This window comes from Schistocerca serialis, chromosome 1, assembly GCF_023864345.2.
Source record: "Schistocerca serialis cubense isolate TAMUIC-IGC-003099 chromosome 1, iqSchSeri2.2, whole genome shotgun sequence".
NCBI lineage: Eukaryota > Metazoa > Arthropoda > Insecta > Orthoptera > Acrididae > Schistocerca > Schistocerca serialis.
This window is the reverse complement of record NC_064638.1, coordinates 352,286,625-352,300,505: the sequence shown is the minus strand read 5'-3', so window position 1 is coordinate 352,300,505 and position 13,881 is coordinate 352,286,625. Positions and strand designations below refer to the sequence as shown.

General features: G+C 42.3%; 1 protein-coding gene across 1 annotated transcript in view; it reads right to left on the bottom strand.

The window, feature by feature from the left end:
* Positions 1–6,464: 6,464 nt before the first annotated feature.
* LOC126457437 (apolipoprotein D-like) overlaps positions 6,465–13,881 on the bottom strand; it is a 45,107-nt gene continuing 37,690 nt past the window's right edge. Inside the window, exons 4-6 of the mRNA XM_050093720.1 lie at positions 12,744–12,832; positions 10,705–10,797; positions 6,465–6,741 (exon numbers count right to left, since the gene is read on the bottom strand). Coding sequence (XP_049949677.1) covers positions 6,614–6,741; positions 10,705–10,797; positions 12,744–12,832 — 310 coding nt within the window. The 3' untranslated portion in view covers positions 6,465–6,613. The remainder of the gene's footprint in view (positions 6,742–10,704; positions 10,798–12,743; positions 12,833–13,881) is intronic.

Sequence of the window (13,881 nt, the reverse complement as noted above, 5' to 3'; positions counted from 1 at the left end):
AGATATCACACACCCTGTCAATGTGGCAAGACGCGTATAGATCAGAAGGTGTTTACTGTGGAAGACCGTTTTCAAGAACACCAATGACATCCCAGATTGCAACAGCCCATCATCTCGGCAGTCACGGAACACTGCCTACCGGAATCGTACGAAATGGTTTCGACCATACTAAGGTTCTGACACAGATCCTAACTTGTGAGACCGACTCATTAAAGAACCCACCGATATCCTAGTAAGTTAACCCCTCGACAATCGTGATTGAGGCTAAGACCTTAGTAAGCCCTTTGAACTCACAGTTAGGCTGATTAAGAGGAAGAAGGAGATATTCCACATCTAACTGACTTCGGGACTTCGGGGAAGTTGGACGCAGAGATTCTGCAAGCGCGTATATGTAACATGGAACAGGGGGGTGGCGGGTGGGGGGGGGGGGGGCGATTCTGGGCACGGACTGCAGACAGACTGACAAGTCCATGGATGGGGGAGGGTGCAAGAGGTAAGCGCACACCATTTCAAGTTTTAATAGCATACAGGATTACCTAAATAATAATCAAGTGACAAAACAGCTACTAACAAACAACCGAATGTCTAGCCAAACTTTATTTGAGTACCTTCATTTAGATGTAATTGTGTGAGTAATTAAATTAAGGTATTTCACAGCTGACAACAAACCCACGTACAAATTTGATCCCGCAGCTAGATGTTTTGTATTTTTACCACTTCCCAAGGTATCCTTTGTTTATCAATGTATTAACTCACTATTGTAAATTCTACTTTACTTTTTAACATATTATTATTTTATTTTGTTCCTCTATTACTATCAATATCAATAATACACCTAATATCATTATTTTGATTTTAAAACTGGTACCTTTATTCTTTTTGTTCACATTTATAAGTAAAAAAACTCGTGTGTATAGCGAGAATGAAATAAATAAAACTACTTTTACTTGAATATAGAATTTAGGCCGGAAATAGGCTGCGTTCTCCCTTCCGGATGTAGATGCAGGAAAAAAAAGAAAAAAGAAAGAGTGGCCGCTGGCTGAAATATTGTGCCAGTCGGACAGTCACATCCGGCCATTATTCACCTGTGAACCATTTCGTCATGAATTACGCCGTGAAAAGCTGAAGATTCACTATCTGATTGCGCTTACAGAGGCACAAAATACTGTAATTAATGACTTTATTTCCAAATAAAGACGTGCTCAGTGCCCTAAAATCGGCCCCCGTCGAACATGTCAGCAGGGCCCGATGATCCTTACGTATAGAGTTTTACTCTGAATTTTGGCGTTTACTGCCTGAAATACTGGATACCATATATAACGAGATTCTGCAGAGGATAATGCCGCCGCTTGAACTCGCCGAAGCAGCCACAATTTTCATTTCAAAAAAGGCAAGAATCATTTGTCTTCAAGTATGAGGCCCATTGCCCTAATCTTTAACAAGAAAAAGTAATGTCCATTAAAATATGTGTTACAAAAAATCTTAAAAACATATAAAAAGTCTGTGTCTGGACTTAAAATGAAGCCATTTTGGTGGGGGATCGGGACGTTGTTCACCTCACGTGGGAAGCTCACATATCTCTGGCAGCTGCATTTTTACATTTCCAAAAAGCGTACTTTATGTCTTCATGGATAAAATGAAATTTAACAGAAGGTTTACGATTGCAATATGCAACGCTATAAGTTATGCTAGAACTGAAATCCACCTCTAACGGCGTCTGAGACGGGGCTGTCCTTCGTCCGCCTCGATATAATATGTCGTAGCTACATAGCCCCTGCTGAAGCGTCTGCAAGTCGAGATCCGAGAAATCACGATCTTTGACGCAAAAACTGTCGTACCTGATCTCAGCCTTTTATTGAGCAACCAAGGCAATGAAACACGAGCAGAATAAATCATAGATAAATATAACTGGATGAGTGGTGTGCTATTAAACAAAACTACGCTGAAGCGCTAAAAAAACCGGTACAGGCATGCGCATTCAAGTAAACAGGCAGAATACGGAGCTGCGGTCGGCAAAGCCTACATAAGACAACAAGTGTCTGGCACAGTTGCTAGATCGGTTACTGCTGCTACAATCGAAGGTGAGTTTGAACGTGATGTTTAGTCGGCGCACGAGCGATGGGACACGGCATATCTAAGGTAGCGATGAGGTGGGAATTTTCCCTTACTACGATTTCACGAGTGTACCGTGAATATCAGGAATCCGGTAAAATATCAAATCTCCCACATCACTGCTGCAGAAAAACATCCTGCAAGAACGCGGCCAACGACGACTGAAGAGAATCGTTCAACGAGACAGAAGTGCAACCCTTCAGCAGATTGCTGCACATTTCAGTGCTGGGCCATCAACAAGTGTCAGCGTGCGAATCACGCAAGGAAACATCATCGATACGGGCTTTCGGATCCGAAGGCCCACTCGTGTACCCTTGATGACTGCACGGCACGAAGCTTTACATCTCATCTGGGCTTGTCAGCACCGACATTGGACTGTTAATGACTGGAAACATGTTGCCTAGTCGGACGAGTCTCGTTTCAAATTGTACCGAGAGGATGGACGTGTACGGGTATGGAGACAAACTCATGAATCCATGGACCCTGCATGTCAGCAGGAGACTGTTCAAGCTGGTGGAGGCTCTGTAATGGTGTGGATCGCTTGCAGTTGGAATGATATGGAACCCCTGGTACGTCTAGATACGACTGTGACAGATGACGTGTACGTAAGCATCCTGTCTGATTACCTACATCCATTCACGTCCATTGTTCATTCCGACGGAATTCGGCAATTCCAGCAGAACAATGCGACCCCTACACGTCTAGAATACCTACAATGTGGCTCCAGGAACACTCTTCTGTGTTTAAACACTTCCGCTGGCCACCAGTCTCCCCAGACATGAACATTATTGAGCACATCTAGAATGCCTTGCAACGTGCTGGTCAGAAGGGTTCTCCACCTCCTGCAGGATTCATGGAGTCAGAACTACTTCAGACGTTACTCGCGTCCGTACCACGCCGTGTTGCGGCACTTATGCGTGTTCGCGCGGTCTTACATGATAATAGGCAGATGTACCAGTTTCTTTGGCTCTTCAGTGTAAATTAGATCCGCCACTCTCCCCTTGAGTCCGAGAGTTCAACATTTACGCAGCAACTACTGAATGAAATAGACCCGAGGCACCACATTACAGAACAAAACCAAAGAGTTAATGTACAACTACTTAAGGCTACGTCAAAGACTCAGCATCTGCAGAAGTAGGACAGATAGCAAAGGCTATATCACGTAAACAGCTACATCCTTGCAAAACTCAGTCACACTTTAGCCTTCTTACCTGTGCTAAGCAGTTCCGCAAAACAGGTCTTGGCATCAACTCTAGACGCCAGTTGCATATGCTAATTACTGTCAAACCAGAAGACATCATGGTTCAAAAATGGAGAGAGAAAGTGCAACTACTTAAGGCTACGTGAGTGGTATAGCATCTGTGCAACTTGGACGAATAGCAAGGAGTTTATTACGTAATTTCAAATTACGCTTTGTTACCTTCGTCACACCCTGCCATAGAGGAGAGCTTGCACAGTCTGTAAAACAATGTATGGCCATATGTGAGAAACACTCAGAGAATTATTAGCAATATTGGTTAAAAACAGCCTTGGTTGCAATTTTAGTTTTTATTTTTCAACGACGCGTTTCGCCTTATTTAGGCACCTTCAGGTTATCTTTTCTAGATGGACGCGAGAGGCACCAAGATCTGCATAACCCGTTCCCGTTCAGAGGACGGTAAAATTGCAACCAAAACTGTTTTTAACCAATGCTGTTAAGCACTGGTTTGCTGTATGCCACATTTGGATTGGAAGAGTTATTAGCAAAAATAAGGCAGCATTCATGAATATTATTCAATTCATGTCGCCCTATAGGTGCCAGTCCAACGGTATCTTTCGAGGTGGACAGTTCAGTGCCAAATTATACTAAACTTTACTGTTTGTAGATCGCTCACATTGATCCAAACATCCTGAAACAGCCTACAGCCTGTCTGTCGCACTTTCTCCTGCAGTATGTCACAAGACATGTCAAATACTCGGAAGCACATTGGAGCCGAATTTGAACCAACAGCAATTGGAGGTTCCAGTCCATTGACGTGAGTGCGATCTTGTTAGATTTAATGATAAACTTGTTCGCCTTTGGAAAATAAGTACAGAATAAAAATGATACCACCTTTCATTCGTTATAAATGCAGTTTAGTGGTAACCGTAGCTTGTACATTTTTATCCAAGCATATCGCTATCATATTGAACTGGACCAGAGAAAGGTTAGTATTATCACGCGAACCACACTCAACACCATCATCATCAACATCAGATGGCTAGAATGGAAACTTTTCCCTACCGCGCCGCACGTGGTAGCCGCACGGTCAAGGGCGCCTTGCACTGTCCGCGCGGCTACCCCTCGTCGGAGGTTCGAGTCCTCCCTCGGGCATGGGTGTGTGTGTGTGTGTTGTCATTAGCATAAGTTAGTTTAAGTTAAATTAAATAGCGTGTAAGCTTAGGGACTGATGAACTCGGCAGTTTGGTAGTATAGGATCTTACCACAAATTTCCAAAAAAATTCCCCATCGCCATGTGTAATGTTCGTGTTTGCCCTGCAGGAAAACTGGCATTTAATGAAATTACTTTCATTACAGCTGCTTTACTAGAATACCTAGAAGATATGCGATTTCAACATTAGAACCAGAAGAAGCAAAACGGAATCAACTGAAAACTTTTTGACGTAATTACTTTTATGTTGTTCTTGATGGGGACATAGTGACAAAACAAGAAACAGGAACTCAGAAATCCTTGGTACAATACCAAAGGGCAACAAAAAATTTTAAAAATATAAAATAAAAATAAGAAAATAAACATTCTACTGAAACTATGAGAACAGTAACTGATGCCATCGTGAAAGTCACTCTCAGGTCTTATCGAAATACGATGTTAGCCTCATCAACAAAGACATAAATGACGTTAGTTTTTCTTATTGTTTATCTTACCTATGAGTAAAGCAGGAGGTTTGTTTCGTTAAAGTCCGTTGTACATTGCTTGTATCACCACTAGAGAATGTAGTATCTACTTTTCTTTCCTCACGATAGTGGATGGCGCTATGGTTTGTAGAATTTTGGAACACGTATTGTGTTCGAGTATAATGACTTTTCTGGAGACTAGAAATCTACTCTGTAGGAATCAGCATGGGTTTCGAAAAAGACGGTCATGTGAAACCCAGCTCGCGCTGTTCGTCCACGAGACTCAGAGGGCCATAGATACGGGTTCACAGGTAGATGCCGTGTTTCTTGACTTCCGCAAGGCGTTCGATACAGTTCCCCACAGTCGTTTAATGAACAAAGTAAGAGCATATGGACTATCAGACCAATTTTGTGATTGGATTGAGGAGTTCCTAGATAACAGGACGCAGCATGTCATTCTCAATGGAGAGAAGTCTTCCGAAGTAAGAGTGATTTCAGGTGTGCCGCAGGGGAGTGTCATAGGACCGTTGCTATTCACAATATACATAAATGACCTTGTGGATGACATCGGAAGTTCACTGAGGCTTCTTGCGGATGATGCTGTGGTGTATCGAGAGGTTGTAACAATGGAAAATTGTACTGAAATGCAGGAGGATCTGCAGCGAATTGACGCATGGTGCAGGGAATGGCAATTGAATCTCAATGTAGACAAGTGTAATGTGCTGCGAATACACAGAAAGATAGATCCTTTATCATTTAGCTACAAAATAGCAGGTCAGCAACTGGAAGCAGTTAATACCATAAATTATCTGGGAGTACGCATTACGAGTGATTTAAAATGGAATGATCATATAATGTTGATCGTCGGTAAAGCAGATGCCAGACTGAGATTCATTGGAAGAATCCTAAGGAAATGCAATCCGAAAACAAAGGAAGTAGGTTACAGTACGCTTGTTCACCCACTGCTTGAATACTGCTCAGCAGTGTGGGATCCGTACCAGATAGGGTTGATAGAAGATATAGAGAAGATCCAACGGAGAGCAGAGCGCTTCGTTACAGGATCATTTAGTAATCGCGAAAGCGTTACGGAGATGATAGATAAACTCCAGTGGAAGACTCTGCAGGAGAGACGCTCAGTAGCTCGGTACGGGCTTTTGTCAAAGTTTCGAGAACATATCCTTCACCGAAGAGTCAAGCAGTATATTGCTCCCTCCTACGTATATCTCGCGAAGAGACCATGAGGATAAAATCAGAGAGATTAGAGCCCACACAGAGGCATACCGACAATCCTTCTTTCCACGAACAATACGAGAATGGAATAGAAGGGAGAACCGATAGAGGTACTCAAGGTACCCTCCGCCACACACCGTCAGGTGGCTTGCGGAGTATGGATGTAGATGTAGATGTAGAACATCCAAGATGATCATACATAAACATTACTTCACTTCATATACAACTAGGTAAGAATTTTTTATTTATTACTCAGTTAGAAATTAAACTTCTTACAAATAGGTGAACTGAGAAATATTCTTCAACTGTCATGCAATATCTCAGGTACCCAATTAAACACCCGAGAATGTCCACATGTGAATCTAGAGATAGTACTAGCAATTACTCGAATACAAGTTAGTTACAAGACTGCAATGTCTTTATGTAAAACAGCGTTGACAGGTTGTTGTTTTTCAGATCGGCTTTCATTTTATTTACCACGTCTTTGCTTGGTGACTTCTCCCGGGACAAAAGCCATGAATATTCTGAAACAGGAGAAACAACTACATTGGTACACGTCACATCGAATTCTGTTTCATGGTAAAGATTGCTTTAGTGCCATTACTGTGTTGTGAATAAGTATAAATCGACTGCAGACTTAAAAGTATCAAAAAAAGCAATTCATTCAGAAAAGTAGCTACGAAATAAATTACTCAAGAGTCGAAGTACTCTAAGGCAACTTCTTTTACGCTACGTTTGATAAGAAAATTTGAATTGAACCTTATGGAAAACAATTCTTTAGAGGCAGAGACCCGTATCATGTCTTCATTTAAGTTAGCTATTCTTTTGATGTAGTCCTGAACTACATCCTGTGTCATATTTGCAACTTTGGTATTTAGATTGTTATTACTGTTCTAGAAAGGTCTTATACCACTGCCTTAGTCATTAGTACTTAGCGATACGGCAGTGGTACCATAACACAATCGTAGTCGTCATTTTAAATTTTAGGCACTAGTAGTCATTTATCATTATTTAGTCTTTTTATTCAGTAAGTCTCGAGGAATAGCATTCATGAGATGACCAAGTAATCCCTTCCTCAAGAGCAACCAAGAATTGAGAAATAAATGTTCTCACAATAAAATGCCACCACAACCGATACAACCCCAATCGCATTCGGGAGGACGACGGTTCAATCCCGTCTCCGGCCATCCTGATTTAGGTTTTTCGTGATTTCCCTAAATCGCTTCAGGCAAATGCCGGGATGGTTCCTTTGAAAGGGCGCGGCCGCTTTCCTTCCCCATCCTTCCCTCACCCGAGATTGCGCTCCGTCTCTAATGACCTCGTTGTCGACGGGACGTTAAACATTAATCTCCTCCTCCTCCTCCCAATCGCACTGATAACCAAGGTCAGATGATACCAGGGTGAGTCAAATGAAAAACTTAAATTTGTAATAACTAATCGAAATTTCGCGCCGTTATCCTGTAAGCTGGTAAGCTTGCTACAAACAGCGTGCAGGTGGCAGCATAGTGCAGATGCACACATACCGTCGCAGTATCAGTATAAAGATGGCCGCCCTACTTGCGACTTGCACCAGGGAAGAAAAGCATTCTGTTATTCGGTTTTTGCATAGTGAAGGTGTGAAACCTATCGAAATTCATCGACGAATGAGGGTTCAGGACGGTGATGCATGTTTGTCACAGCAGCAAGTCTGCGAATGGAGTAGGAAGTTCGCAAATGGTGTAACTTCAGTGGAAGATGCTCCTCGTCCAGTTCAGGCACAACGAGTTGTGACTCCACAGAACAATGCAGCAGTTGAAGCCATAGTGAAGGAAAACCGCCGAGTGACACTCAATGAAATTGCAGCATGTTTACAGATTAGTCATGGGTCGGCACACCACATTATCCATGATGTGCTCTAGTTTCACAAAGTGTCTGCAAGTTAGGTGCCACGGCAGCTGACTCCTGAAATGAGAGAACGACGTGTTGATGCTTGTGAAGAACTTCTTCGGGTCTTTGAACGAGAAGGTTATGGCTTCCTTGCAAGAATCGTTACTGAGGACGAAACCTGGGTTCACTTCCACCAACCTGCATTTTGAGTATCTTCTTCATCCAGCATACTCACCAGACCTTGCCTCAAGCGATTTCCGTATGTTTGGACCACTCAAAGACGCAATTGGAGAAAAGAAGTTCCGTTCTGATGAAGAGGTAAGCCACGCGGTGCATGAGTGATTGCGCGGACTACCAAAAGCATTTTTTTCTAAAGGAATTTATGCACTTTATAAGCGCTGGAGAACTTGTATTGAGCGTGGGGGAGATTATGTTGAAAAGTGATACAGATTTGTACCATTTCTGCACAATAAATAATATTTAAAAAAATTTAAGGTTTTAATTTGACTCACCCTCGTATCTCGGATTCTTTCTTCTATATCAAAAGAGATCATCTACCATTAATTGATGCCACAATGTAGCATAATAAATCAACATTTCTGCCTTGCTCTGGTGAAATAATGGTGTTGATGTACTGATTTGTAAACAGCCTCCACGGCAGAAATTAAGTGATAACTATACAACAAACACAAGGATCCTGCAAGACTGTTTTTGTTACCAACAGAATGTTAGCGATTTTGTAACGTTCTGGCCACCTGTGAGTACTTTATCTTCCGAAATGAAACGCAACGAGGCATTAATGCGTCCCAAGGATATCACACTGTATAGGTGTTTCAAAAGTCTTTCCAGTAGTGGGCGAATCGATCAGACAAGAAACTCAGCGAAAGCAATAAAAAAAATCCTAGTCTTCGATTAGCCCTTAAAGGTCCTTAATAGGCACTAGTAATAATTTTTCGTTATTTAGTCTTTTTATTTAGTAAGCCTCGAAGAACAGCACTCATGAGATGACCGAATAACCGCTTCCTCAAGAACTTCTGATAAATGGAGGCAAACGAAGTGATCTATGATTCAGAAACAAGTTGAGTTGGGAACTAATGAACTATCTTGCAAATTTAGTGAAGAAGAATTGCAGTAGCCACTCGACAACGCAATAACCATAAAGCAGCTGGCCTGGATGATATACATGTGGAGGAAGTAAAACGATTTGAACAAGTCACCACGAAATGGCTTGTCGAATTCTTTAATAAATGCTTGCGAGAGAAGCAGATGTCTAAAGTAAGGGGAAAAACCTAAGTAGTTGCCATTTTAATGCTTGGGAAAGAACCATCCATCCGCAAAAGTTGTCGACTTATTTCACTCCTATTTCATTTTTATAATATATCTGAAAGACTTGTTTTGAACTGTTTGAGCCCTTTGATTGACAAACTACTATTAGCTGAAAAGGGAGGCTTCAGACCTCAAAGGAACTACTCAGCACAAGCAGCCAAATCAAATCAACACACAGAGGCCGAATTTGAAAGAGATGATATCGTTGATATATCTTCAGCCTGTAACACTGTGCAACACCATATGATGCTCCAGATCTACAGCATGGCGCCCGGTTTCGCCTTCGTGAAAATAATTGGCACTTTATTGCACAATCGAAGATTCCTTGTTGATTTTCAAGGAAGACGAAATCAACTAAAATAACGGCTTGCCTCAAACAAGTGCTTTGTCGCTTGTCCTTTTCAATACACACATCAAAAAAAGTTTTCGAGCACCTCGGTTCCGAGAGTTCCGGAACCTGTATAGAAAATTGGAATGAAGATCAACATAAACATCATTTCCGCTCTTTTTATTGTTCATGAAAACCACACATTACTTGTTGTACCACCATACAGCGAGACCTTCAGAGGTGGTGGTCCAGACTGCTCTACACACTGGTACCTCTAATACCCAGTAGCACGTCCTCTTGCATTGATGCATATCTGTACTCGTCGTGGCATACTATCCGCAAGTTCATCAAGGCACTGTTGGTCCAGATTGTCCGTGTGTCGGAGCCAGAACCTTACTACCGTGGTTTGAGGAGCGTTATAATGGAATCACGTTGACGTCTAGGCGATCAAATTCTCCTGGGGTAAATCCTATGGAACCAATCTAGGTCACTATCGGGTGCCATCACCACGTACGCAAGTCAGCTTCCCGTTATTTACTCGAATCACATGACCTGCGCTTAGACATCTGATGCCACATACCTCCACAAACTACCAATAAGCTATAAAATCTCTGATAAGCAGAACCAGTGATGTATTTCGTCAGAAAGATGGGCAAACAAGCTACTAATCAGATGGTCATAATGTTTTGGCTCATCAGTGTACATGACAATTAAATTACCTGTCTTCTCCCTGCTTTGCATATATTTTATGGAAGATTGCGTCCTTTAATCTCTAGAAATAGTACAAATGCTTACACCAGATTCATAGGGTCTAAGATTATTATACGTCTAAAACTTATTTGAGTTTTGTACTATTTGTGTTTGCACTGTTTTCATTACAATTATACATTAGCATTTTGTTTGCTCCGAGACTGAGTGAAAGATCTATGAGTGAAACATCTGATAGATACAACACAAAGCTACTTACTATAGTGGAAAATTCCGAGAATCTTCTTGCACGACCACGCTACGGCGTAGTTGTCGTAATCCGATCCGAGAATCGTCACTGCACCAGAAGCATCTGCAAGTGAAATTTATTAATTATGAACACGTTTTCATAAACTTCAAAAGAACTTACAAGAGAAACAGCACTGATGGGGAATACATTGCACCATCGCTAGCACTGAGACTTCCATAGTCCTAACTTAACTTCCTAGATAAGTTCTTTTGCTCGAATCCTGCCACATCCAGAATCGTATCAGTGAGTCCCTGCGCTCCTATAGTGTTCGTGTTGGACACGTAATATTTAACTTATGGCAGGGTAAATTTCCTTGTTCTTGCTGCGAACTACGACGATATGCCCGCGAACTGCAGCTCTGATTACCATCATTCAACGTTTCCTCGCGATGCAGTGGTCGCATCAACACAGTTAAACGAAAACGGATTGGAGACAAACCCACTTTATGAAATTTAGTATCGACTACCTGACAGCAGATGATGTGTTTCGGTACGTTTTGAAGACACATACACTGAGGTTCTAAAAGTCATGGGGTAGCGATATGCATACAAACAGATGGCGGTAGTATCGCGTACACAAGGAATAAAGGGCTGTGGGTTGACGCAGCTGTCATTTGCGCTGTGATTCATGTGGAAAGGTTTCCGACGTGATAATGACGGCGCAGTGGGAATTAACAGACTTTAAACTTGGAATGGTAGTTGGAGCTATAGGCATGTGACATTCCATTTCAAAAATTGTTAGGGAGGGGTAATCCACTGTGTCAAGAGTGTGCGAAAATATCAAATTTCAGCCGTTACCTCTCACCACGGATAACAGCCTTCACTTAACGACCGAGAGCTATGGCATTTGGGTAGAATTGCCAGAGCTAGCAGACAAGCTTCCTTGCGTAAAATAAAAGGAGCAATCAATGTGAGACGTACGGCGAACGTATCCGCTAGGACAGTGCTGTCAAATTTGGCGTTAATGAGCCAGGGCAGCAAACCACCGACGCGAGTGTCTTTGCTAACAGCAAAACATCGCCTGCAGCTCCTCACTTGGGCTCTTGACCTTATCAGTTGTACACTAGACGACTGCAAAACCGTGGCCTGCTAAGATGAGTCTCGGTTTCAGTTGGTAAGTGCTGATGGTGGAGTTAGAGTGAGGCGCAGTTGTACACAAGGCACTGTGCAAACTGATGGTGGCTTCATAATGGTGCGGACTGTGTTTACACGGATCATCGACTAAAAATGGCTACTTGGAGCCGTTCATGTGCTTCATATCCCCTAACAACAACGGAATTTTTACTGATGATAACACGCCACGACACTGGGCCACAGTTGTTCGCGACTGATTTGAAGAAGATTCTGGACAAGTCGAGAGAATGATTTGGCCACCCAGATCTCCCGACGTGAATCCCATCGAACATTTCAGGAACATAATCGAGAGGTCAGTTCGTGCTGAAAATCTTGCACCGGCAACATTTCTGCAGTTGCCGATGGCTGTTGTGGCAACATCGCACAATTTTTCTGCAGGGGAATTCGAACAACTTGTTGAGTCCATGTCACGTCGAGATGCTACACTACGACGGGCAAAAGGAGATCCGACACGATATTAGGAGGTATCGCATGATTTTTGGCACCTCTGTGTATTTTCCGTATGGTAGTCGTCTTACTGTGGAGTAGCTCTGGTATTGTCGAGTACCTCAAATGTGGAAATTAATATATTCCCTTCATTTTTATATCAAGGCATGGATTAACTGCTAACTGCTTAACGTGCGTAGATATGCTCTCCCACGAAAGAATACGGAGCAATGATTCTTCATTGGATTGCTCGCATGCAGTGGCTGTGCTCATTGTTATTTCAAATATTCTTCTGAAAAGTTTCTGAGCATCGTGATTAACTCCATCAAGCACAGCGCTTTTTAGCCTAATAGTTCCCATTGAATAAACTAACACAGATCTTTTATGTCTCAGTATTGTGCAGTTCACTGCATCAAAAGCTAACTTCCAACAAATGCACTTCCCACTTACTTATATCAGGGAAGTTGAGGGTGAAAACCCCACTACCATCGCTGCTGGTCTGTAACGCTGTGCCTTCGACGATGGTCTGTTTCCGAGTCCTGTGAAAAAGATGTAACAGAGAAGGACGAGTGAGTCGATATTAAAGGCAATAACAGTACAGATTAACATAAATAACACATACAAAAATATGTCAGCACGAATTCAGTCATAATTTGCCCAAAACTTATGGAAATTTTAAAGTGGTATTGATTCTATCCCCGCAATACATGGTAATCAAACTGGTACGTGAGTCAGGCAATGACAAGACAAAATTTAAAACTTCAAGAAGTTACTAACAGCAAGTCTTTTCAAATGGTTCAAATGGCTCTAAGCACGATGGGACTTAACATCTGAGATCGTGACTCCCCTAGACTTAGAACTACTTAAACCTAACTAACGTAAGGACATCACACAAATCCATGACCGAGGCAGGATTGGAACCTGCGACCGTAGCAGCAGCGCGGTTCCGGACTAAAGCGCCTAGAACCGCTAGGCCACAGCGGCCGGCAGCAAGTCTTTTAATACAGCGTATCAAGTAAGGGATTACAACAGGGAAATCGTCAGTGTTGCTGTAATCGGAGGTCTTGGGGCACTGCCAGTGAAATGCCTGATGCTTAGTTAGCATATATTCTGAGATATTCCCGTATCAGAGGAAGTTTTTTATGGATCTGCAGGACATGGAACGTATCAAATTGGCATCAAGTGGATCGGCGTAGAAGTGATAATACCAGCTAACAGTCTCATGCTGCACGTATTGCTGAACTGTGCTTCCGCCTTCTTTGCGTATAGACTTTTTCGCTAAAGTGAAAGGTATTACTTGTTGTAGGAGAAGACAAGTCGCAAAGTAGAAAATCTTCTCATGAGGTAACAAGAAGTAATTTGTATGGTATTAATTTCCGTCTGCACCTCTTCTGCGGTTTCAGTCTACATTGGTGAGTATTACAATTTTAACGCCAGAAAGGATACCAAATAGCGAAATTTTACTTACTGTGCAAATACGAGTACAGTGTAGTAGGAAGAACGCATGATTAAATTTTTAGGCGATTAGGGGAAGCGCATTGTACGAAATTTAGTACCTAGGGCTGCCAGAAATAACGTCTCTAACGAG